The sequence below is a fragment of the Urocitellus parryii genome, chromosome 5, assembly GCF_045843805.1.
Source record: "Urocitellus parryii isolate mUroPar1 chromosome 5, mUroPar1.hap1, whole genome shotgun sequence".
Lineage (NCBI taxonomy): Eukaryota > Metazoa > Chordata > Mammalia > Rodentia > Sciuridae > Urocitellus > Urocitellus parryii.
Genome location: NC_135535.1, coordinates 149,725,329 through 149,749,615, shown reverse-complemented (window position 1 = coordinate 149,749,615; position 24,287 = coordinate 149,725,329). Strand labels below are relative to the sequence as shown.

The 24,287-nt window shown below is 41.2% G+C and overlaps 1 protein-coding gene across 4 annotated transcripts in view; it reads left to right on the top strand.

Annotated features, from left to right (window-relative positions):
• The window catches only part of Rhobtb1 (Rho related BTB domain containing 1), a 72,670-nt gene extending 50,078 nt beyond the window's left edge, over positions 1 to 22,592 (top strand). For all 4 annotated transcript variants that reach the window (XM_026393743.2, XM_026393744.2, XM_026393742.2 and 1 more), the window contains 6 exons: positions 1,321 to 2,294; positions 4,199 to 4,317; positions 10,597 to 10,747; positions 16,939 to 17,027; positions 19,816 to 19,921; positions 20,373 to 22,592. In XM_026393743.2, coding sequence (XP_026249528.2) covers positions 1,321 to 2,294; positions 4,199 to 4,317; positions 10,597 to 10,747; positions 16,939 to 17,027; positions 19,816 to 19,921; positions 20,373 to 20,542 — 1,609 coding nt within the window. In that variant the 3' untranslated portion in view covers positions 20,543 to 22,592. The remainder of the gene's footprint in view (positions 1 to 1,320; positions 2,295 to 4,198; positions 4,318 to 10,596; positions 10,748 to 16,938; positions 17,028 to 19,815; positions 19,922 to 20,372) is intronic.
• Positions 22,593 to 24,287: the final 1,695 nt, after the last annotated feature.

Here is a 24,287-nt window from a genome sequence, read left to right as displayed (position 1 = left end):
ACACAATGCCAGCAGGAACAAGCCTTGAAATTCAATCTTTCCTGCACTTCCCTTCTGCCTTTGACAACACCCTACAATTTTCCGTCTTTATCCACCCAGTTTTCCAAATCCAAATTCCACCTATTATCAGTTTTCTCTCCTGAGACCAGGACCTGTCATATATATTACCTTTGGTGTCAAAGACCAAATATTTATTTAGAAGATTGGTTCCTAAAAACATGTCCCCAAATCAAGAAGGTGTTTTTAGAGAGTTGTAACACCAATTCACCTCATATCTGTGTTTGTAATCTGTTGGTTCCTTCACATGATTATGCTACACCTTTTATATATTGGCCTTCTGTGTCTGATTAGATTGGAAATGGGCCTTGTGTGCCAGACTAAGGGCTGTGGACTTTATTCCATGGGCTTCGTGGAATTATAGGAAATGAACACAGAAGTGCTGCTGCACCCCACTTTGTTATTTAAGGACTGCTCTTGCAGCAAAGAGGACTGTGAGCTAAAATTGAAAATTTTGAAGACCAATTAAGAGGCTAATGGACCAGTCCAAGCAAAAAATAGTAAGGGCCTGATGAAGGGAGTGGATGAAAAGAGAAGGAGAAACATAGAAAAGAGGATATATGAATCCAGTAGACTTAATAGCTGTTGATGTGGACCATTTACCTGGAGTAGGAGAGTCTAGACTCTCATGGCTTAGTAGAGACCTGTCAACAATTTGCAAATATGACCTTATGCAAACCTTTTAAACTTCCTGCCTCAGTTTTTCTCAGAATGTAGAACAAAAATAATACCTGATAGAGTTATTGTCAGGCTCAGATAAAAAATTTAAATGGATGCATTTTAAAGTTATAAAGCTAATTTTAAGCATACGATGATGATGATGATGATGATGATGAAGAAGAAAGTGATAAAGATGATGATGGTAGCGATAATGATGGTAACATTATGGAGGTTTTACTGTGGACCAAGTACTATACTTAACATTTTATCATTTAAACTTTTCAATAGTTTTTTAAAGATATGGATAATCATTATCATTATACCTGTTTTATGGCTTAATGAGGTTAAGTAATTTGCCCAAGAACAAATAGCTAGTAAAAGCCAACTTTAGTTACTGCTCTTACTACTGAAAGCATTTTTATCTGTAGTCATAAACCTTCTACGTTTGAAAGGCTTGTGTTTAGTAGTTGATTTTTCGAGATCCTTATTAAAGCTTGAATAGATTTTTAAATGTATAATTAAATTAGGTGCTTAGGTAGACACTGGTGACTATTTTTCTCTAAAATAAGGCTGATTATAATTTTTAAAAATATTCTATTTCAGGCCCATAAAGAGAGGGGATATTTTGCCTCCAGAAAAAGGTCGAGAGGTTGCAAAGGAACTTGGTATACCATACTATGAAACCAGTGTATTTGACCGGTTTGGAATCAAGGATGTGTTTGACAATGCCATTCGCGCAGCGCTGATTTCCCGCCGGCACCTGCAGTTCTGGAAGTCCCACTTAAAAAAAGTTCAGAAACCTTTACTTCAGGCACCCTTCCTACCTCCCAAAGCCCCTCCACCAGTCATCAAAATCCCAGAGTGTCCTTCCATGGGGACTAATGAAGCTGCCTGTTTACTGGATAATCCACTGTGTGCTGACGTCCTGTTCATCCTTCAGGACGAGGAGCACATCTTTGCACATCGAATTTACCTTGCTACCTCATCTTCCAAATTTTACGACCTTTTTTTAATGGAATGTGAAGAATCCCCAAGTTGGGGTGAAGGCGTTGGTGAGAAGGAGATGCAGAGCAGACCTCTTCAGGGCCGGATGCTGAGTCTTGATGCAGATGAGGAAGGGGAAGAAGGTGCCCTGAGGAGGCCTCAGGCCGATCAGGGGATGTCTCCAAGCAAGAACCTGTTGGAGACTCCGGGGCTGGAAGCTGAGGGCTCCGTTACGGAGACACAGCCTTTGTCAGGCTGGAGCAAAGGGTTCCTTGGCATGCACAGAGAAATGCAGGTCAATCCCATTTCAAAGCGGGCGGGCCCCGTGACTGTGGTCAGGATGGACTCGTCAGTCCAGCCAGGCCCTTTCCGGACCCTGCTCCAGTTTCTTTATACAGGTCAACTGGATGAGAAGGAAAAGGATTTGGTGGGGCTGGCTCAGATCGCAGAGGTCCTCGAGATGTTTGACTTGAGGATGATGGTGGAAAACATCATGAACAAGGAAGCCTTTATGAACCAGGAGATTACGAAAGCCTTTCACGTCAGGAAAGCCAACCGGATAAAAGAGTGTCTCAGCAAGGGGACCTTCTCAGGTGAGCAGGTCCCCTGGTGGAGCCATGTACACCTTTGGTGGTGTTTTATCAAACATTAGCCAAACTAACAGAAGGAAAGGTTAACCGTAATTAACATTTACAAGTGCTTATTTTTTTTTTCCATGTACGTTTCTAAGCTGAAGGTATTAACTTATTTAATTCTCATCAGTCTTATTGGCTCTTCCCCATTTTGCAATTGGGAAAACTAAGGAACAGAGAGGTTAGGTAATTCACACACGATGACACAGGCAATAAATGGTAGGAGGGGTCCTGGAACCCTTTTTTGGTTACAGAAATCTGTTTCCTAATCTGCTGTGGCACCACGCTGCTCTTCGGGGTCAATCAGATGTCCCTGAGCCTGTCTCTAGCCAACTTGATGCTTGCAGTACCCTATCAGCATTTGTTCCTTGACCAAGTCTATTTTTTTTTTTTTTTAGTTGTACATGGACACGGTACCTTCATTTTATTTATTTATTTTTATGTGGTGCTGGGGATCCTTGACTTTCAGCATTGATCTTTGGTCCTAAGCCCACTGAATTCCTTCTTGAACCTGAGTTTGGTGGCCCTTGCCTTCCTATGAAGGGTGTCTCATCTGTTCCATCTCCCTCCTTCTCTGCCCTCATGCTATTCTGTAGTTTTCCTGACCTTGCTTTGTCTTTGATATTTATGCTGATTGTTCTAAAATTGACCTCTGGGTGTGTGTGGGTGTGGGTGGGTATGCATTTCATTGGAAAAAGTTGACTTCCAGAATTCTATTTATATGGACACCTCTATTTTTGTCTATCCTTCCTAGCCCCTGCCATGGTCCTACCCATTTAGCAAGTGGTCACTGAGTCTTTTAATTAATTTTAAAGCTTGTGAATAATATTTACTCCAAACACTGGTCATTGTGGTGTATAAACAGGCTTAAAAGTTAATGAAAGAACGCGCCACAGACCTACAGTAAGTTAAACTAAAGTTGATTGAATCACCCTCCCCTTACTGCAGAGACAAAACCAAATGAGGGGTGGGAGACTCACTAGGAGGCTCCCATTTTTAAAAAAATTATGAAAAACAACTTAAGAATAATTAAAGAAATTTGAATATGAACTAGACAGTGGATGACATCAAGAAATTATTTTTAATTTTCTTAGGTGGAATAATGAGATTTTTTTAGGAGAATGTTCTTATTTTTAGAATATTCATGATAAAGTGGTTAGGAATGAAAGTATCATTATCTGTTAAAAAAAAAAATAAACGTGGCAAGATGTTAACAATAGGTAAATGAGTAATTGTTGTACAGGTTGAACAACCCTAACCTGAAATCTGAAATGCTTCAAGATCTCAACTGCTTGATTGCCGACAAAGTGAACAGTTCCATATCTGTCCCCCACATGACAGGTCACAGTCAAAATGCAGGGCTACTAAAAATATTGTAAAAAATTATTTTCAGATTATGCACATAAGGCATATATGAAACATATGAATTTCGTATTCAAACTTGGGTTTCATCATCAGGATATTCACTATATATATTCAGATATCCCAAAACCTGAACAAATCCAAAATCTGAAACACATATCCTCCCAAACATTCTAGTTCAAGGAATACTCAACTTATATTATTCTTTGCCTTGTTGTATATGTTTGAAGTTTTTCATGAGGAGGAGGAGGGAAAATATCCCTTTCCTTTTTTTGTTACTATATGGTTCAGAAAATCTGTGTTGTGACCTTGTATGTTATTTTAAATGCTTGTTCCTTATTGTGAAAATTGGGTGTACCAAAAGTGGAGGTTAACGTGGAATCAGTGAGTACCCACAGAAGAGCCAGCGAGAGGGATACCGGTTGGTGGACATGGTTGGAACAGAAGACTCCGAGCTTTGGGCAGAGCCAGCTCATCATTGTGTTCCCTCCATCCTTTGGCAGATGTGACCTTTACCTTGGATGATGGAGCCATCAGTGCCCACAAGCCATTGCTTATCTGTAGCTGCGAGTGGATGGCTGCCATGTTTGGGGGTTCGTTTGTAGAAAGCGCCAACAGTGAGGTATGTGCCTTCCTCCAGCCCAAGTGGTGTCTTGTGAGTGTGTGTGCACGTGTGCTTACCTAAAATGTTGAAGTATCCAGATGACTTCAGTCTTTAACTGCTTCCGTGAAATAGACAGGGTGAAGCCACCCTTTTCTAATTCTACAGTCAGGAGGTCCTGTGGGTGATTCATCTCATGTTCGAGCACCTACATGTGTAATTCAGCCTTTCATCCTCACACCTGTCCTTGACGGTGAAGACATGGTCAGCTATTCCTTTTTAACAAATGTCACCAAAGTACTATCAAAATCAAGTATTAAGAGGGGCAGAACCTGATGTCTAGAAGTTCAGGAAAGTGAAGAGTTCTTCACTTAAGTAAGTCCCAAGTCCTGTTCTGCCCTTAACCAGCTGGGGGACCTTAAGAAACCTCAACCTGGGCCTCAGGCTCCTTGCCTGCAGGTAAGGAATGAAGTGGCCATAACCTACAGCACTCCACAGCTCTTTCCTTCCTTCTCTGTCCTTGCAGAAGGGGTAGGAGGGTTTGTCAACTGCATTGTAGCAAACGGTCACTCCTCGGAATGAATCCACTTCTCAGAGTGCATAGGTCTAGTGGAAGCTGCTGGATCATATAGCACCAAAAGAAGGACATTCTTAGAACAAAGCAAGCAATATTTCAGAGGCGCTGTCTTTATTCTTTTACAGATTCCCTTGGGGGAGGTGGGAAATTCCATTCAAGCCCTTCTAACTTTAGTCCAGAATGAACAAGCATTTTTGTTGAGTTTTGCAATTATTTTTTAGAATCTTTAAAAAAAAAACATGGGGACACCCCAGGACTTGTTTTGCTTATCTCAGCACATCTCCAAACTTTCAGAAGAAATACAGAAAACAATAGCTAACTTTTCAAAAAGGGTGCTCACAGGAGAAATCTGAGCACTCCCATTATGACCCAGGAGCCTGCATTTGCATCCCCAAGTAGGGAACAGAATCCTAGAATCACAAGCCTGGGATGGCTGGGACTGAGAAGGTCACTAGGCCAACACCCCTGCTTCCAGAACAAACTGCAGCTGCTCCTAAACCACCATCTGCTGCTTGGGAAAAAGACATCAGGATTGTCCCACTACCTTCCTCTGAGTACCTCCCAGCCTTTATAAATCAGAAGGTGCTCCCTTGTAACTAATCCAAGTCTCTCCTGAGGGATCAAACATGTGTGAGCCTTTTACCAAGACTGCTGCAGTGTGGAGGTGGGGATATGGCTCAATTGGTAGAGTGTTTGTCTTTGCATGCACAAGGCCATGGGTTCAATCCCCAGCACCAACAAAAAGCTTACTGCTGTATGATGGAGCCTGCATCATTAAGGGACTATGGGGCCCAGATCATAACTCTTTCACTTACAAGCTGGGTGGCCTCAGACAAGTGACTTACCTTTCTGAGCTCCAGTCTTTCAATAATAACACCATACTGTGGTTGTGAGGTGTGAGAATCAACCCTTACAAAGCACTTCCTAAGCGGCATAAGCAAAGAGCAGCTGCCACCAGTCTTATTGTGATGATGATGGTATCCTTTACTTCAAAGAAAAATTCAGGGGGGCCACCAATTAGTGAAACCTCATCCAATTGGCATTTTACTGACTTCAGTAATCTCCAGAAATAAAGAGCTCAGAGGCCTGCTCCCCTTATTTTCCTAGCTCACTCAAATGTGTGCTGATTGTGCAGCAAAGAGCCTGCTATTAACTGAGCAGAGAAGAGTTGATCAAGGTCAGGAACCCAGGCACAAAGGGACGCTGTCTGAGCTGACCTCACGAATGCTAATCCCCTTTATCCCTTCACAGAATGGACTGTAATCTTCTCCAGATTAGAATGTGCAAGAGAGGTGACCAAAACAAAACCTTGGCAGCAAGCGTGAACGCACACATATTACAGGGTAGTTAATAGCTGCACTAGAGGTGGCCACCTGCCTAGCACACCCTCCAGAAAGACCAAGTCACTTAACTCTGAGAATGGCAGCTGAGGTTAATCTGTATGTGTAGATTGAAACCAGCTCAAAAAATAAAGGCCATGGAACCAAGTCACCAAAAGTCCGCCAAAATTCCATTAGCCAGTACACTAGAAACCCATTTCTACCCTTTCCTGCCCTCTTTCTTTTATTTCCAGCATACACTATCATTTAGTAGTTATGAACTCTAGTCCCAGTTTGACCTTGGGACTAGTGACCAACCTTCTCTAAACCTGTTTCCTCCATCTATAAAATGGGGATGACAAGAGAACCTTCTTCAGAGTGTAAATAAAGTCAGAGAATGCATGTGTAATGTCTCAAATGTGACACCTAGAATGTGTAAATGCCCAACAAATGTCAGAGACTGTTATCCCAGAGTATTCTTGTTAAGTTCTTTCCATGAGGGGGCGAAGATCTTTGTGCCCTGAGAGACATCAGTTAAAATGCCCCCAGTTCCCTTTCTAAACTAAGAAGCAAGATGGCGGTGGTCCTAGGTGAAGGGAAGAGGCACTTGGTCAAAGGCTTGTAAATACCCCACAATTGATTTCTCCTGTCTTCACACTGGGGCTTGGTTTTCACACTTGGGATTTGGTCTTCCTAGGTCATCATTTAACTGTTGATTGTCTTGTGGTAATCTGACTTCCCCCATGAAGTTCAGCCTATTTGGTGAGAGGGGGGAGAATTAATAGAATGCACATGCATATCCAGAAGGAATTATGCCTGTTGTTGCTTTAACATTTTTGTCCTTTAATATTCAAGAACACTATATCTTACATAGATCTTTTCTCATTACTTTTAATGTAGCAGTAAGCATAATTCTCTCCCCCGAGGTACTCAGCAAGTGGTTCATTAAAAATGCATGCCCGGCTTGTAGTAAGCAGTGCTCTAGATCTAGAATGCTTTCTCATTCTGTATGAGACGATCTCTAATTATAAGCCTAATGGTCTGAGCTAATCTTCACAATTAAAATTTTAAACCAACTGAACTAGAATATGCAACATTGTTTAGGATGGCATATTCTCTTTCATTACTCACTTTTTTAAAATGTTTAGTTGTAGATGGACACAAAACCTTTATTTATTTATTTTTCTGTGGTGCTGAGGATTGAACCCAGGGTCTCCTCCATGCAAGGCGAGCACTCTACCATTGAGCCACAATCCCAGCCCCCTCATTAGTCATTTTTTTTCTTTAAGCAACATTCAGCCAGTAGGATCTAAAACTTTGTATTCAATTTCTTCTGTAGCTTTATGTATATTATTTTTAAAGTGCTATCAAAGGTTGTTACACAATTAATTATAAATATGGAAGTCACAGAACAGGCTTTGTTTTTAAAAAATCAACCACTAGAGGAAAAAAAAATGCACGTTCTGAAAGTGTTTTTATTTTCATTTGATGGTTATTTCTAAGGGTCCCTAACATTATTTGCCCAAAAGAATCATCACTTCAAAACTTGTTAACGTCATATTAAGCAAAAAGGAAACAGCAGGCATGGGTGATTATAAACATCAGAATGCTCAGAGGACACAGGCAGGAGTGGGGCAGTGCTGCTCGCTGGAATCTGTCATCTCCTGTGGCCCAAAATAACGTCTTTTAACTTAAGATGTCCATTTTCGTATTTGTATTTCCAATGGGCATTTTTTTTTCTTTAAGGAATGATTTAGAGAACACAGTCTTAGCAAACAGTGCTAAGACAATTTAAATATTTTCAAAACTGAGTGTCAATAAAGAAGAAACTTTTTAAAAATCTATTCCAGATTCCTCCCATATGAGATGAGGAAACTGAAAGTCAGAGAGGGTAAGTGATTTATCAAAGATTGCACAGTATTTTAGTAGCATATGCCTGGGCCTGCCCCAGACTCTTACTCTGTCCCTTCAGGCATTCTTTTCAGAGGCAACAGACGTCCCTGTACATGAGCGAGCAGAAGCTCTGCAGCTTGTATTAACAATTAGTAATATGGCACTTAGCACTTTGTAAAATATGGATACTTTGATTACAAAAAAATTCAAATCTTAAAAGCTTCACAACTTAATCTTCAAATATCTAGAAAACCACTAATCCAAACATCATTCTAGAGTAATGAAATTTTGCTGTTTACATATACACAGAAACAAGTTTGTGCGAGCACCCATAAGGAACTTTGTTATCTGTATAAGACAAATGCATGTGCATATCAATACATGTGTATGTAAGCATACACACAAGTACAGCCAGTATTAGACTCACTCAAATGGCAATTGATATTTATATTCAGGTGCAACTGGTTGAAGAGAGGAATAACTAACATCCCAACATCTGAATATTTCACATGTGTATGTGTATGGCTTTAAGATAATAATGTCAATAAGAGTTTTTATTAATCAAATTCTATTATATATGATGTGCTAGAAACTTGAAATGAGCTGGGCACAATAGTGCACACCTGTAATCCCAGTTGCTAGGGAGACTGACTCAGGACGATCACGAGTTCAAATCCAGCCTCAGCAATTTAGCAAGGTCCTAAGCAACTTAGTGAGACCCTATCTCTAAATATAAATAAAATATAAAAAAATGAGCTGAGGATGTGGCTCAGTGGTTAAGCACCCCTGAGTTCAATCCCCGGTAACAAAAAAAAAAAAAAAAAAAACAAAGAAAGAAACTTGATTATAATGACCCATGCAGCTTATTTATGGAATCATAAATATGGTTTTCACTGGCTGTGTCTCAAAGGGGAGTGTAGATTTCTCAATATTTCCAAGAATTTTTCTAGTCCTTCCATATAATATAATAAAGAATGACTCTACCTGCTGAAAATATATGCTCCCTCTGAGGTGGCTGGTGACTACAAAGGAGAATAATATGGGAAGTTTTTATGGCTTAATTCTGGAACCATAGACCATGAGCTCCTTGTAGAATGCCGAAGATATGTGTGTGTGTGTGTGTGTGTGTGTGTGTGTGTAGAGAGAAATAAATATATATGGGGGAGGTGTAGTTATGTGTACTATATAGATATAATCATGTTTTATATGGATGTAATCATATTTAGATATAGATCTTTATATCTTTATATACTGTCTACAGGTTTAAGTACCAGAATTAGGAAATTTATAACTGTTATCCTTTTAAATTAGAAATGTAATTCTTAAAAACTATTTGTGAAATGCAGCACATTATTGTTCTATAACCCAAACCTTTACTTCCTTGCTGTTAATGGCTTTGAATACTGCACAGTAATTAGAAAAACAGTCTTTAGAAGAATGATACTCCTGAGTTTAAATCCCAGTCCCTACTTAATAGCTCTGTGACCTTGGACCTAAGCTTTAACCTCCCTGAACCTCAGTTTCCTTTTCTGTAAACTGGTAAAAATAATGTCTCTTCCTCCTAGAGTGGAGATAAAAAGCAAATTGGATGGTTTATGTAGAAAGCTTAGCAAAAATGACTGGTGTATAGGAGGCCTTCTAGAAAGGTTAATTTTTGTAATCATCAACATTCCAGTAGGAAAAGCTAGTGGCACTACTATGTACCATGCCAGGGTCGGTCTCATGGAGTTGGTTGGGGACCTGGAATAAAGAGTAGCCGCTTAAGAGAGTATATCCCTCTCCATCCTTGCCCACCTGTCTCAAACTGAACCTCCAGGCAGCAAACTCCAGCATATATTTATATGGACAATTCCAGGTATCTTGACAAGAGGACTGTACATCAGACCCCATCAACCACTCCCCGTAGATGTCCCAAAATCCTTTGGATTTTCCAAATCACCTGAGACCCAATAATGTTCCAGTAGTTCTGAATCCAAGTGGTTGTAGGAAAAAATAATAAAGCATATATATGGCGCTAACACATATGGATAGAACATCAGAATCAAGCCAGTCACTGTGGCAACCGGGATGGTTGTCATCTCTCTCAACATCTTAGAGAGCAGGCGCTCTCCTGTGTCGGCAACAGTGTGGCTTGCGCCCCCTCCACCCAACACCTGTCGTGTTTCTAGATTTCTTTCTCCCACAGTAGAGTATTATCAGTACCTGCCAAGGAGGGCCCATAATGTCACCACACGTTTGCAGCCCATTTGTCTGATTTATGCATCTGAATAGCCATTTAAAAATTCCAAATCAGACTTTGTCAAACAGCTCTACCCTTTTGTCAACTACAAATCAAACCGTTATGTTTAAAGCCATAAATACTGAATGATTTCTACGCACAGCCTCAAAGCAGGTATCTGAGACTTGGCAGTATCGAATCCCACAGTTGGGATATTTATAAGCCCATAGCCTGAAAATGAGCCTACTCCCTGATTTCTCCAGCAGAATTGAGTGTTTCCTGTAACATTTCAGGTACATCTCCCAAACATAAACAAGATGTCAATGCAAGCTGTATTGGATTATCTCTATACCAAGCAGTTGTCGCCTAACTTGGACCTGGATCCGCTGGAACTAATTGCCTTGGCAAACAGATTCTGCCTGCCACACTTGGTTGCACTTGCAGGTAAGGCTGATGACTTTGCACAGGGTCTGTCGTATTCTTGAAGATCACATTTAAAATAAGAGCTCCAGGGAATAAAAAAGGTATTTTTTTATTCCCCCAAATAGGACTGTTTTATATCCGTGATATGAATTGATCAAATGTATCAGCAGTTCAAAAAATATTTTTTAAGCATCTGTTTTTGTGCTAGTTCCTGTTAGGTGATACAGATATAATGGTAATTCAGGACCCTGCCCTGGAGGCACATGCTCTATGCATGCCGAGTCACTTGTGGGCACAGAACTTGAAATAAAAAGATTCTGTCACCAACATCCTATCATAATGTGTGCACAGACACAGTGTTTAAGGAAGAGGCAGTCGGTGCAGTGGCTAAGTATAGACTACAGAGCCAAATTGCCTAGTTTCTGATTTGGGTTCCACCATTTACTGGCCAATGACTTTGTCCTTTATAGAACCTTAGTTCTGTAGCTCAGCTTTCTCTCTTTTAAAGCAGGAATAATATTATCTACCTTAGAGTTATTGTGCAGATTAAGTGAGTTAAAATATATAAAGTCTTTAGAACAGTGTCTGGCTCCTAGTAGGCATTATGTAAGTGGTTTTCTTATAGCTATTTCAGAAAATGTTCTGACATTGTCAAGTTCATTTTGGGAAAAAAGAAAAAGGGGAGGTTTGGCTTAGCTTCAAGAACCTTATCTACAATTCCTAGTTTCGCTTAGTTGATAAACTGAAGCAGGTCTGTATAGGATATATGCATTTAGATATCTTTTGTCAACTTTTTAAAATTTAAATCCTCTGCTTTGCTCCCCAGAGGTGTCAATTAGCAAACTGGGTTTTTATTACTGTGGTTATTCTTATGAAGAATGAAAGCAGAGACAGACAGTGCCTGTCTTGTTCACTGGCCTTTCCCCTGTACATGGAAAAGTGCCTGAGCCTATTAGGCTCTCAATAAACATTTCTTGAATAATTGAGTGAATAAAAATGAGCAAATGAATAAACCAACCCACCCTCTCTACACTTCACTTTCTGGCAAGGACTTCAAATGGGAAAGATGAGTTTTTCTGTCCTCCAGGTTTCTGCTACACACAAACCATGGGAAGATCAAAGCCCTCTCTTTTCCCTACTTCTTCCCCCCAATTAAATAGAGAGCTGAAGCATTGCTGTTAGATTTGTTTAAAAAGAGTTTTTTACTAATATACCTAAAGCCATAGATCCAACTGAGTGTACAACTTTTTAAACACTAACTTCAGCAGGCTGCAGGGGGCGGCTCCTTTTTTCAGAAATATGAGTTTCATGTAACTTTCCACAGGTTTTCCAAATATTTGTCCTTTGAGGATGAATTTGATTTTTTTTTAATGCCCAAAAGTAATTTGGAGTCAAATTCATCAAACAAGGTTTGTGATGAGTCCTGGAATATTGCCATTTTTGCTAAAATATTAGGACTGGCAATGATAACACGGGATTGATTTCTCCATGAAAGCTATTTTTTTTAAATGATCCAGAGAAAACTTTGTGTGTGAACTCCATACTTCTATGTACATTTAGTATTGTTGTTAAATGTTTTTTTTACTGTTGTGATTATTTAATATATTGCTTCCCCAGGATGATTCCTTTAATCATTGATAGTATTTGGCATGTATTGTCTAGAGTGTCTAGAATATCTTTGCAGAGTATTTAAAATTCAGTTTCCAGGGTGAAATGCTTTGCAAGCTAGTGTTAAATAAATATCAAGAAATGCTCGCCGAGTGCAGTGGCACACGCCTGTAATCCCAGTGGCTTGGGAGGCTGAGGCAGGAGGATCACAAGTTTGAAGCCAGCCTCAGCAAAATCGAGGTGCTAAGTAACTCAGTGAAACCCTGTTTCTAAATAAAATACAAAATAGGACTGGGGATGTGGCTCAGTGGTTGAGTACCCCTGAGTTCAATCCCCAGTAGCCCCCACCTCCCCGCAACAAAAGAAAAGAAATGCTGCAGTTATCTAAAATGAAAGAACCCGGATGACTTCTCTGGGAAATTTTGTGCCAAATAGTTTTGTTTATCAGTGCAGCTGAAGAGGGTTTTGCCAAAGAAATCATTCAGTTCCAGATGCCAAACTGACCAGATAGAGGCACACTGAGTACATGAAGCCAGAGCACAAAGTAAGCATGGGTTGTACGATACAGGTGTATCTCAGACATGTTGCAGGTTCAGTTCCAGACCACCACGGTAGAGCAAATATCACAATAAAGTGAGCCACATGAAGCTTTGGTTTCCCAGAGAATATTAGTTATGTTTACAATCTACTATAATCTATGAAGTATGAAAGAACGTTATGTCTTAAAAAAAAAAAAAAGGCATACCCAATGAAAAAATGCTTTGTTGCTTAAAAAAAAAAAATGCTAACAATCTCTTGAGCCTTCAGCCAGATGTAATCTCTTTTCTGGTGAAGAGTCTTGCCTCAGTTTTGAGGGCTACTGGCTGATCAAGGTGGTGATGCTAAAGGTTGAAGTGGCTGTGGTGGCTTTTTAAAACCAGATGGCCATGAAGTTTGCTGCATCGACTGACCCTTTCACAGAAGAGTAGGCTGCAGCCTATGACGCTATTTGATAGCATTCGCCCACAGTAGAATCTCTTTTGAAAGTGGAGTCAGTGCTCCCAGTCCTGCTGCCTCTTCCTCACTAAGTCGTTGTGACATTCTGGATCTGTTCTCGTCTGAGCAATGCACACAGTGTTTTCACCAGGTGCAGGTTTCTGTCAAGAAGCCACTTTGCTCATCTTTAAGAAGAAACTCCTTATTCATTAAAGTTCTGTCATGAGATTGTGATAATTCAGTGACATCCTCAGGCTGCAGTTCTCTTAGAAGTTCCCATTCTCGCCCTCTCGTTATTTCTACCCCATCTGCAGTGTCTTTGTACATTGAAGTCTTGAACTCCTCAAGATCATCCATAGGGTTGGAATCAACTTCTTGCAAACTCCTGTTAATGTTGCTCTTTTGAACTCTTACCATGAAACATGAATGTTCTTAGTGGCATCTAGAATGGTACATCCTTTCCAGAATGTTTTCCAATTTAATGTTGTGTGGGGCATGAAGATGGCATTAATCTCATTATACATCTATTATGCTTTCGATGTAAGGTACCCAAAAGCTCACACATGAGACAATACAAGAAGATTTAGAGATGAAATGATTGGGTTATGAGAGCCTTCATCTAATCAGCAAATTAATGTCCTGAAAAGTGGATTGAGTGGTAACTTTAGGCAGTCAGAGGGTGGCTAGAGCAGGTGGGTCCCTGGGGAGTGTGCCTTTGGGGTTTATATTTTGTCTTTGTTGAGCAAAGCTATCTCTGCCTGCTGACACAATGTCCCCAGCCGCTTTCCTCTGCCACACCCTTTGCCATGATATTAGGCCTCACATCAAGCCCTGAGGAATGAAGTTAGCTATCCATGGCCTGAGACCTCTTAAACCAGGAGTGCCAAAATAAACTTCTCCTCCTCTAATTAATTGTTCTTGTCAGGTCTTTGGGTCACAGCAGTAAAAGAGCTGACTAAAATAGCATCTGTATTAGAGCTCTTTGGTGACGAGGTGTATTGCCAGTGATCACTAATATTTTGAAAGAAATCTTGTTTTTTCTTAACTGCAGGTCTCAACGGTGGGCTAAAGACAATAAATTCTATTGTAAACAGATGTGCTGTCATCCAGATGATGCCCCATTTCTGGAGCAGAGGCAGAGCATATTTAGTGTAACTCCCAAGGGCCTTATGATTTTCAGAGTGACAAATGAGCAGTGGCTTCATCTTAAATCCTCCAGCTGCTTTATCCTCTAATAAGAGAGTCACCCCGTCCTTGGAAGCTTTGTATCCCGGCATTGGCTTCTTCTCTCTATGGAAGCCCTAGATGGCATCTTCTTCCAGTGAAAGGCTGCTCTGTCTGCATTGCAAACCTGTTATTCAGAGTCATCGATTGTCCTAGCCACATCTTCTGGATGATTAGCAGCAGGTGCTCCGCTTGCTGCTTCACCTTGCCCTCTTACATTATCAAGCCGTCTTCTTTCCTTTAATCCTATAAACCAACCTCCACCAGCTTCACGTTTCTCTGCAACTTCCTGACCTCTCTCAGCCTTCATAGAATTGAAGAGAGTTACGACCTTACTTTGGCTTAGGGAATGTTGTGGTTGGTTGGCTCTTCTCTCCAGACCGCTGAGACTCCTCCAGATCCAGCAATAAGGCTATCTTACTTATCATTCCCTAGAGTAGCACTTGCAGTGTCCTTCAAGAACTGTTCTTTTGCATTCGCAACTTGACTGTTTGGTATAAGAAGGCTAGCTTTCAGCCTTTCTTGGTTTTTGACATGCCTTCCTCTCTAAACTTAACCATTCCTAGCTTTTGATTTAAAGTGAGGGGAATTGGGAGTGTAATCCTAGTGACTCGGGAGGCAGAGGCAGGAGGACCACAAATTGGAGAACCAGACTCAGCAATGTAGACCCTGTCTCAAAATTCAAAAATTACTGTATGAAGTACCCCTAGGTTCAATCCCCAGTACCAACAACAATAAATTAAAGAGTGTGACTCTTCCTTTCCTTGAACACTTAGAAGTCATTATAAGCCTATTAATTGGTATAATTTCAATACTGTTGTGTCTCAAGGAATAGGGAGACCCAAGGAGAGAGATCAAGCAGGAATAATCAGTCAGTGGAACAGTCAGAACACACATATTTGTCTATTAAGTTCATCATCTTCTATGGGCACAATTTATGACATCCCAAAACAATTACAATAGTAACATTAAAGATAATTTATCCAAGATCATCATAAACTTATACAGTAATAGTCAGGCACTGTGGCACATGCCTGTAATCCCATCAGCTCAGGAGGCTGAAGCAGGAAGATCACAAGCCACCCTCAGTAACTTAGCAAGACCCTAAGCAACTTAGCAAGACCCTGTATCTAAATAAAACATTTTTTAAAAGGGCTGGGGATGTAGCTTAGTGATTAAGTGACCCTGGGTTCAATCCCCGTACCAAAAAATAATAATAATAATTTTATATATACACACATATACACATGTACATACATATATAATGTATATTATTATGAGATTTATATATACACACACATACATATGTACACACATATATAATAATGATAAAAAGGTTTTAAATATTTTGAGAATTATCAAAATGTGACACAGAGACACAGAGTGAGCACAAGCTGTTGGGAAAATGTCTCCAGTAGACTCACTCAACACAGGGTTGCTCCAAACCTTCAATTTGTAAAAAACATAAGTTATGTGAAGTGCAATAAAATGAGATCTGTCTATATATTGGGCTAGAAGAGCAAGTACAATGCCTGAGAAGACATCAACATCAAAGAGCTAGAAATACTGGGCCAAGCCTGGTCACACACATCAACCCCAGAGGCCACAGACAGCCCAAACAGAGGCAAGAAACAGCCGAACCCAGACACCAATTTAAATTCGGCTTACAAGATTTGGACATAAGCTCCCAAGCAAACATGACCCTCCCAACTTGGGTTTTTTGTTTCTTCTGACTCCGGTTCCCTCATCTTTATAATCCAAGAGGCTGAAGAATACATTGTCCATCTATAGCTATTGATACAGACACATGCATCCACATCTTTAATTCCCCACATAGACTTATTTTTCCTGCCCTTCAGTTTCTTCACTGTCAGAGCTTATTGAGAATGAGAGCCGTGTCAGCGCAGAAACTGTCAAACAGGAACGTTGATGCTAGGAATGGCCTAGAGGATTCTAGAAAGATGATAGACTATTTAGAACCATTCTGTCCAGGAGAACTGTCTCACAGTGATGGAAATGTTCTAACCCTACGCTGTTCAATGCTTTGAGCACGTTGAGTGTTTCATGTGCCCAGTGTGAATGAGGAACTGAACTTCTCATTTAATTGTAATTAATTTAAGTTTAAATAGTCTGATATGGCCAGTGGTTATCATCCTGGATAAGACAGAGCGGGTCTAGAGGATTCTGGCTAATTCAGAAGCAAAAACACGACAGGGATGTTGGCGGAATGGTTGGATGCCAGAGTGCTGCATATTAAAAGAATCCTGGTCAGTTTGGATGGCTGCCCAGAGCCGTGTCCCATATTTCCTCCCTTCTTAACTGGTCCCAGCCCAGCCCCTTCAGGCAAGGTGTCTGGCTTGCAGAACACAGTTTTAACGTTCTTTGGCCCTCTCTCTCTTCCCCAGAGCAGCACGCCGTTCAGGAGCTGACCAAGGCCGCCATGAGTGGCGTGGGCATTGATGGGGAAGTGCTCTCCTATTTGGAACTGGCCCAGGTTTGTTACAGTTTGCTTTTCACCTCTTAAGTGTGTTCAGTCCGTTCATTTAATGCTGATAAAACATTCCACTCTTGCATCTGTCTAAATAAAGATGTCACCACTGAGTCACAGAGGCCCCCTGTGTACATGGAGAAGATCTGAGAGTTTTACATTTCAAGGCACCATTCAGCCTGCTGGGCTTCCTTTGATAAAACAACAAGGACCCCACCCCCACACCAGTCCCATTGTCCCCTAAGGCACTGTCTTCACATGTGGGAGAACCTCTGGAACAAGATAGGGGGAGGTTTTGTCTCCCTTCTTTGAATTCTTGCACAGTTTCTAAAATCCCATGAAGCCCTATAATGCCCACACACACACACACACACACACACACACACATTAATGAACAGCTCCCTGAAGCTCTCCTGGGGTTTTCTAAAATCAGTACTTATTAACATCAATATCCATAATCCCAGTACATACTTGCATTCTTCCTCCAGAGAAGACCAAGAGCCACCTTCAGCTTTATCAACCACAACTTCTCTAAGGCATGAAGCTAATCTGCCTCAGTATCCTCTACTCCAAGAATAGTGTGGATGGCAATTCACAACCTCACTCCCTTACAGATCATTGAGAATTAGGTGGAAGAGAACGTAGAAAGAGCCCTGGAGAATGGGAGCCCTCTCATGAGGAAAGGCACATGGGCAGAATGCTAGTCCCTGGCTTGGACTGATTGACAATGAGTTTTCCACTGAAGGAATGAATAAGTTCTACCGTCTTTCTGCTTGTGTTTGGGCTTTCTGTGTGCTCACTCTCACTCTCTTACTCTCTGTCTTAGGGCAGTGGCTTAATAAGTCTGAAGTCAGGCAATTTAAACCAGTATTTAAATTGAGTAATTTAATTGATTGAGGGAGAGGAGATGGTTTCAAGAAGAGAAGGTGCAATATGGCAGGTGTCGCTCAGGCCCTTCAGCTGTGGCCACAGGAGATAGCTCAGGTTCAAAGTGTTAGAAGGTGGAACAGGACTTAGGACAGCCTACTCACTCTGACTTAGCATTCAACAAATACTTGTTATTTTCTCTCCGAGTACCAAGCACCATCCTGGGCTGAGGGTGTACACATTACAAACAGTAGGTTCCCTGCCTTCGGGGCAATCATAGGCAAGTGAGAGAAACAGCCATGAATCCAGATTATTACATCCAACATAAACAACAATCCAAACCGAAGACAGACATCTGTGATGGTAGAATCAGTAAGCCCCCTACCATGGTTTGAAATTTGGGGGTCTTTTGAAACATTCCCCATTTGGTTGACAGTTTAAGACTTGTGCTCTATTCAGTAAGTGTCCTTCCTAGGGAAAAATGAAATGACTCAGAATTTCATGTAGGACCAGTTCACTTGAGGTCATAATTTGCACTTATGTCTGTTTGCTCAGTGTCCCCAGCCCATCCCCTCCCCCTACCACCCTTCCCACACACACGTACACACATCCTGCAAGGAAATCTGATTATGCTAAGCCCTTGGCAGAAAGAGTTTAGGATGGAGTCTCCTTAGCTGGTTTGTTCAATCTTAACCTAGTAAAGAGCTGGAAAGAGCTTAACATTTACCCTTGGGGGCAAGTGGGTCCCTGATCTGTTGCCTTTTCCAACTTCTGTGGTGTACGTGCTCCCACTGCAACTGGATGTAGTAATATGAAGTCACTGGACTCAGAGCAGGAAAGAAATTTAGACCATCAGCTGGCTCTCTGGAGCTGGCACTTGCCAACCTGGCTCACCACTACCGATCATTTTCAGAGAGAAATTGAACATCGAAGAGAAGCTGGAGGTATCAACGTCATACTCTCTCCAATGTTTGGAGTTGTGATTTTCAGTCTCTTGAGAGGGTTTCTGAGAACTTGGGCTTTTCTATTGTCCTTCTTAGTGGAGGTACAAGCCACAGGGGTTCAGGTCTCTATGGCCAATAAAACATCTGCATGAGGGGCAGGTCGAGGGGAGCCATGCTGTATGTAATAGGATAAGGGGGAGAGTTGGCTGCTGGTTTGTTTTTTTTTTAATTTTTTTAGTTGTAGATGGACACAGTACCTTTATTTATTTATGTTTATGTGGTGCTGAGGATCGAACCCAGTGCCTTACAGGTGTGAGGCAAGTGCTCTACCACTGAGCTACATCCCCAGCCCCATGGCCGTTAGTTTTTTGAGCATCAGATCTTTTGCAGTCATTGCTACCCCAGCTGCTACCTCCCTGAGCATCTGCTCAGAATAAAAAGATGGAGTAGTTGTCCCCCTCCCACCCTGCCCAGACTGCTTGCTCCTCTTACGTAACCAGAGGACAGGTATAGGACAGTCACGCATTCCACAGTCTCGTCTTTCTGATCTTTGGCCCCAGCAAGCTGAGCTCTGACATGTGACACGGAGTATTCTGTTGCGGAGGCTTCCTTAAACAGAGGTGACATCGCTGCTCTCTGCTGCTGGCTGGTGCCTTCCAGAGGGCAGGGCCATTCATCATTAGAGGCCAGGTGGCGGGAGGAGGGCAAAAGGGCAAGGCCTGTTTTAAAAACGATGTGATACAGTGATTATTTTGGGCGTCTCTATCACGGTGGGGGTGAAGGAGGGTGTGCCAAACACTATCCTTAGCGGGCATCAGAGCCATAGCCAAAGTCAAAACATGGAGGTCAAAACAGGAGCTTTCCTGAATCAGTTCTGTGGGCCCTGCATTTCTTTCCTCCCTTATGATGGCTTCCAATTTCTCTGTAGCCTCCTCACTTTAGAAAATAAGAATCTGATCCCCATTTTGGTCACTTTTCTGCAGTTTCACAATGCCAACCAGTTGGCCGCCTGGTGTTTGCATCACATCTGCACCAACTACAACAGTGTTTGTTCCAAGTTCCGCAAAGAAATCAAATCAAAATCTGCAGGTAAGACCGTGGGAGGTCCCCCTTCATCCAGTTCTCCCCACCTGAATAAAGTAGCTAGTACCTTCCATGTAGTGGAAGGGAGCTCACTCATCTCATGGAGAAGTCCTTGCCTGGTAGTCTGGGGATTCTCTTTGGAGAATGACTTGTATGGGGGACTCAGGTGGACTGGAGTTCAGGGTCCCATGCTGCACCAAGGTTGTTGGTTCCCCCTTGTCTAGGGAGGCTGGTCCTGGGAGCTAGCTTAGACTCTAAAATCAAATGGTTCAGGTTTCTCTGTGCTCAGCTGCAGGACTTGTCGGCAAGAGCGTCTACCTCTCTAAACTCTAGTGTCACCATCTTCAGATGGTGCTACTCATAGTCTCCGCCACATCAGGCTATGGAGAGGATATCTGAAGCACCAGGCACAATTAGTGGACAGCGGGAGTAACCATCAGCGTCTTTCCTTCACCAGACAATCAGGAGTACTTTGAGCGGCACCGCTGGCCCCCTGTGTGGTACCTGAAGGAGGAAGACCACTACCAGCGTGTGAAAAGGGAACGAGAGAAGGAAGACATTGCACTAAATAAACATCACTCAAGACGAAAGTGGTGCTTCTGGAATTCATCTCCAGCAGTTGCCTGAAGAGGAACAGAAAAAAAAAACAATCAGTAATCTGATACACCACTTTTAAAAGCACTACTGTAAAGTTAGTCGTCTTATTAGAGATGCGATGTAGTTCAGGTTTCAGGCACTGACCTTCCTCCACTTTTGTGCATTTATCTTTGTTAGGATCAAAGCACAAGCTCACCATCAATGAGCCTGGACAAAAAGGGAAGCTGACTCCTCTCTCACTGCATTCCTTAAACTGATACGTATATATCTATTTTTTTTTTTGGAGGCTTAATAAACTTTAGTCTGTTACTTTGTTTCTTTTTTATACAAAGAAAAAAAAATCCAGCTTTCATGTTTCAGATTCCAAATTGGAAAATATTTTTATATGGTCTCTTGTATTTTGTTGAAACGAGAATACTGTGTATTACTTTATTTTACAGGCCACAAATTTGACCATGACATCGCCCTGTGATTCTCTTGGCCCATATGACTGCCAAGCATTATTACATAATTAAAGGGTTATCCTTTTGCTGTGAAGTAAAGGGTTGGACTGAAGTCCCCCAAAGTGCAAGTTGAAAGTGCTTAATTTTTGTTCTTCTGAATAACATCGGTATAATTACCAACTCGACTCCAAGAATGTGTATTTACAATATTTGCTGTGTAAGTGCTAGTAATTATATGGTTATATGTGCCATGTAAAATATAGTGATAGCAAATATTCTGTTGTTTAAAATGTCTAGATTCAAGAGGATAATCTTTATAATCATTAGAAGGGCTCATTAAATCCCAGCATTATCCAGGGCAGACTCACTGGTGGACCTAAACACATAAGCTACCATTAGAGCATTGGTGTTTGGATTGCTATATTAGGTTATGTCTCCCAGTATTCCTTGATCTTGCCGTGCTTCTGCATCAGACTCTCCTCTGACTTGAATTGAGATGGGTGGGGGAAAATTTCCCCAGACTCATCCCACCATCTACAGGTTTGTCACATCTCACCACCGGAAAACCGTCTTCCTCAGGTCTCTCACCTGTGGCCAACCAACTTCATTTTGTAAGGCATATATTTTTAACTCTTCCCAGGGAAAAATTCATGTTGCTACAGAAGTAGGCTAAGGCAAACCACCCACTCCTGCTGAAATTCAGCAGGGCCTGTGAAAGCATGGAGCTGGAGGCTAGGTCCCTGCCTTCTCCAACCAGAAAGGAATCTAATCCCAAGAGTCTAGGAAATGGTGCTATTGTGAGTTAGTTCTGACCCTTGGTCCTTCTGAGTTTTCAGTGTTAAAATAGAAAATGGTAGAGCGGGGAGGGGGGGGAGCTTTCAAGAGGCATCTGGTCATTGCTTCTCTGTGAATTAAAATGTTACACACACACACACACACACACACACACCACCACATCTCCGTGCCTGCTGGGCGAGACATTATAAAATTGTGTGGGCAGGACCTGGGGCTCATCTTTTTAGGAGGTCAACTTATTGATGTTAAGGGCTGTTGATTTTATTTTTTTTTTCTAGTTTTTCGTAAAATGAAATAGACAGCTGAGTCCAAATCCCAATGTGGACAACCGTATGCATTTGGGAACCTGTGTTACAGGTGGGTGTTTATTCTTGACAGTGGAAACACATTAGATGCAAGAGCTTGCCCAAAAGTGCAGCACCCTCTCTGACAACAGGGGGCAGTGGAGTAGGGATGGTGATAAATGCATCCCCCTTGATTTTTTTTTTTTAATGGGGTTATAAATCATTAAGGGAAGCAGAAAGAAGATGGACTGAGAGGATAAATGTCAAGACTCAGGAAGGATTGGCATGTATCCCATTATAAAATGATAGAGATTGCGTTTTCAGTGAGTAGTCATAGTTGAATTTGTACAACCAAAGCTCCCATTTGATTGTAATCTTGCCAAAATGTAATGGACATATAAATGAACATGGGGTATAAGCAATAATATCCACTAGTGTTGTTATCAGCTGCTGTAACCAAGTGGCTGGTTCATTTGGTTGATGCTGATTATGGCCTTTAACCACGGTGGTTTGTTTCATGTTTTTTATTTCACAAAAAAAAAAAAAGTCAATAAAATTGTTTAGCTATAAAATGCCTTCGTTTCTTTTTGGTTGTTGTTGTTTTTAAGGATTACCATCATATTGTGTGTGGAATTTAATAGCTTTTCTAAAGCTATCAACACTTTAAAGGTTCTAGGTCATGGGGGCTTCTGTGTGCTCCAGTAACAAGGCTGTTTGAATGGTGGTCATCTTTGTTTTCAGTGTTATCAGCAGAGATTCCGAAGCCATGATGTAAATGAGGCATCAGGCTCTTGGCACTTGGCTAAAACAGTTATAGCATTAGATACTGTGCAGCCTCGGGGGGCATCTCTATCCTAGTGGAATGATTATAATTTGGATTTGGGCACTTCCCAGCAATTAAGTGAAACATCTGTACTGATGGGCTCTTAAAGAAGTCTTACCTCCAGAAGCAGGTCTGAGAAAGCCTTCAGGAAAATCAGCAAACAATTTCTGGTGGTGTCATGTTTGCCCAAGCTCAGAGGGAAAGAAGGTCTCAAATGAGATCTCACAGTGGAACTTTTCTGTGTGGCAAGTTCTCTCTCACTCCATGGGGAAGAGTTGACCACTGTAATAAATAACTGTAGAATGAGGAAAATGGAATTTTCAGCATTTCCCCACACCTTTTTAAGATGGGTGGTATCAGTCACATCACTTTCTATATAGGTATACCAGGGAAGTCTCGCCTGTAGAAAATCATGGTCTTTCTCCTAGAAGGTTTGCAAATCATCAGGGATTTAAGCACCCCTATGTTGGCACTTGGGGACCCAAAAATCCTGTTGGTCTATAGTAAACTAAAATATTTTCATTATGAACACTTAATGCAAAGTGTTTGAGATTTATTTTCACATTGCCTCTATTATATGGTATATCAGTTGTCAAAATGCACTATTTTTCCTTCTTTTTGAGGGGGTACCAGGGATTGAACCCAGGGGTATTTAACCACTGAGCCACATCTTCAGTCCTTTTTTTATATTTTAACTTAGAGACAGTTTCTTGCTGAGTTGCTAAGTGCCTTGCTAATTTGCTGAGGCTGGCTTTGAACTCACAATCCTCCTGCCTCAGGCTCTCAATTTGCTGAGATTACATGTCACTATTTTTCTTGACTAGAGTATTTCTTGAATGGAGATAGATATTTGTGTGTGTGTAGTATATGTGTGTGTGTATAATTATATGTATAATTATATATATATATATATATATATATGTATACATGTACATACAAGTACCTGTATGCATACATATATAATGTGTGTGTGTGTGTGTATATATATACATACATATATATCCTAATTGGATGGTAGTAGACAAGCAGCAATAATTTCTCTTTTTTAGAAGAATGTGACTATTGCACAAACGTTGTAGAGGTGAAAGGTAGAGTCAGGGAGAATGTGTTTGCATTGTATGTGCATATGTGAGTTAGTGGTCATGTGGCTCCATGAAAGAAGTATTTATTAAGCCCCTTGTATCTGTATTTGTCCACAGTTTCAAAGAGAAGAATAGTTAGATGTTGCAAGCAACCAATGAGGAAACTGCCAACCAAAATTTGGGAAGTTTTTTTTTTTTTTTATTGTCTCCATATATAGATGGACAGTTTACAAAAGAAAAAAGGAAGGTGGGAGGGAGGATGAGAGGAAGAAAGGAAATAAGGAATTGAAGGGAAGAACTCTTGACCAAAACCATGGAATTGGAAGTTGATTTAAACACTCGGAGCCA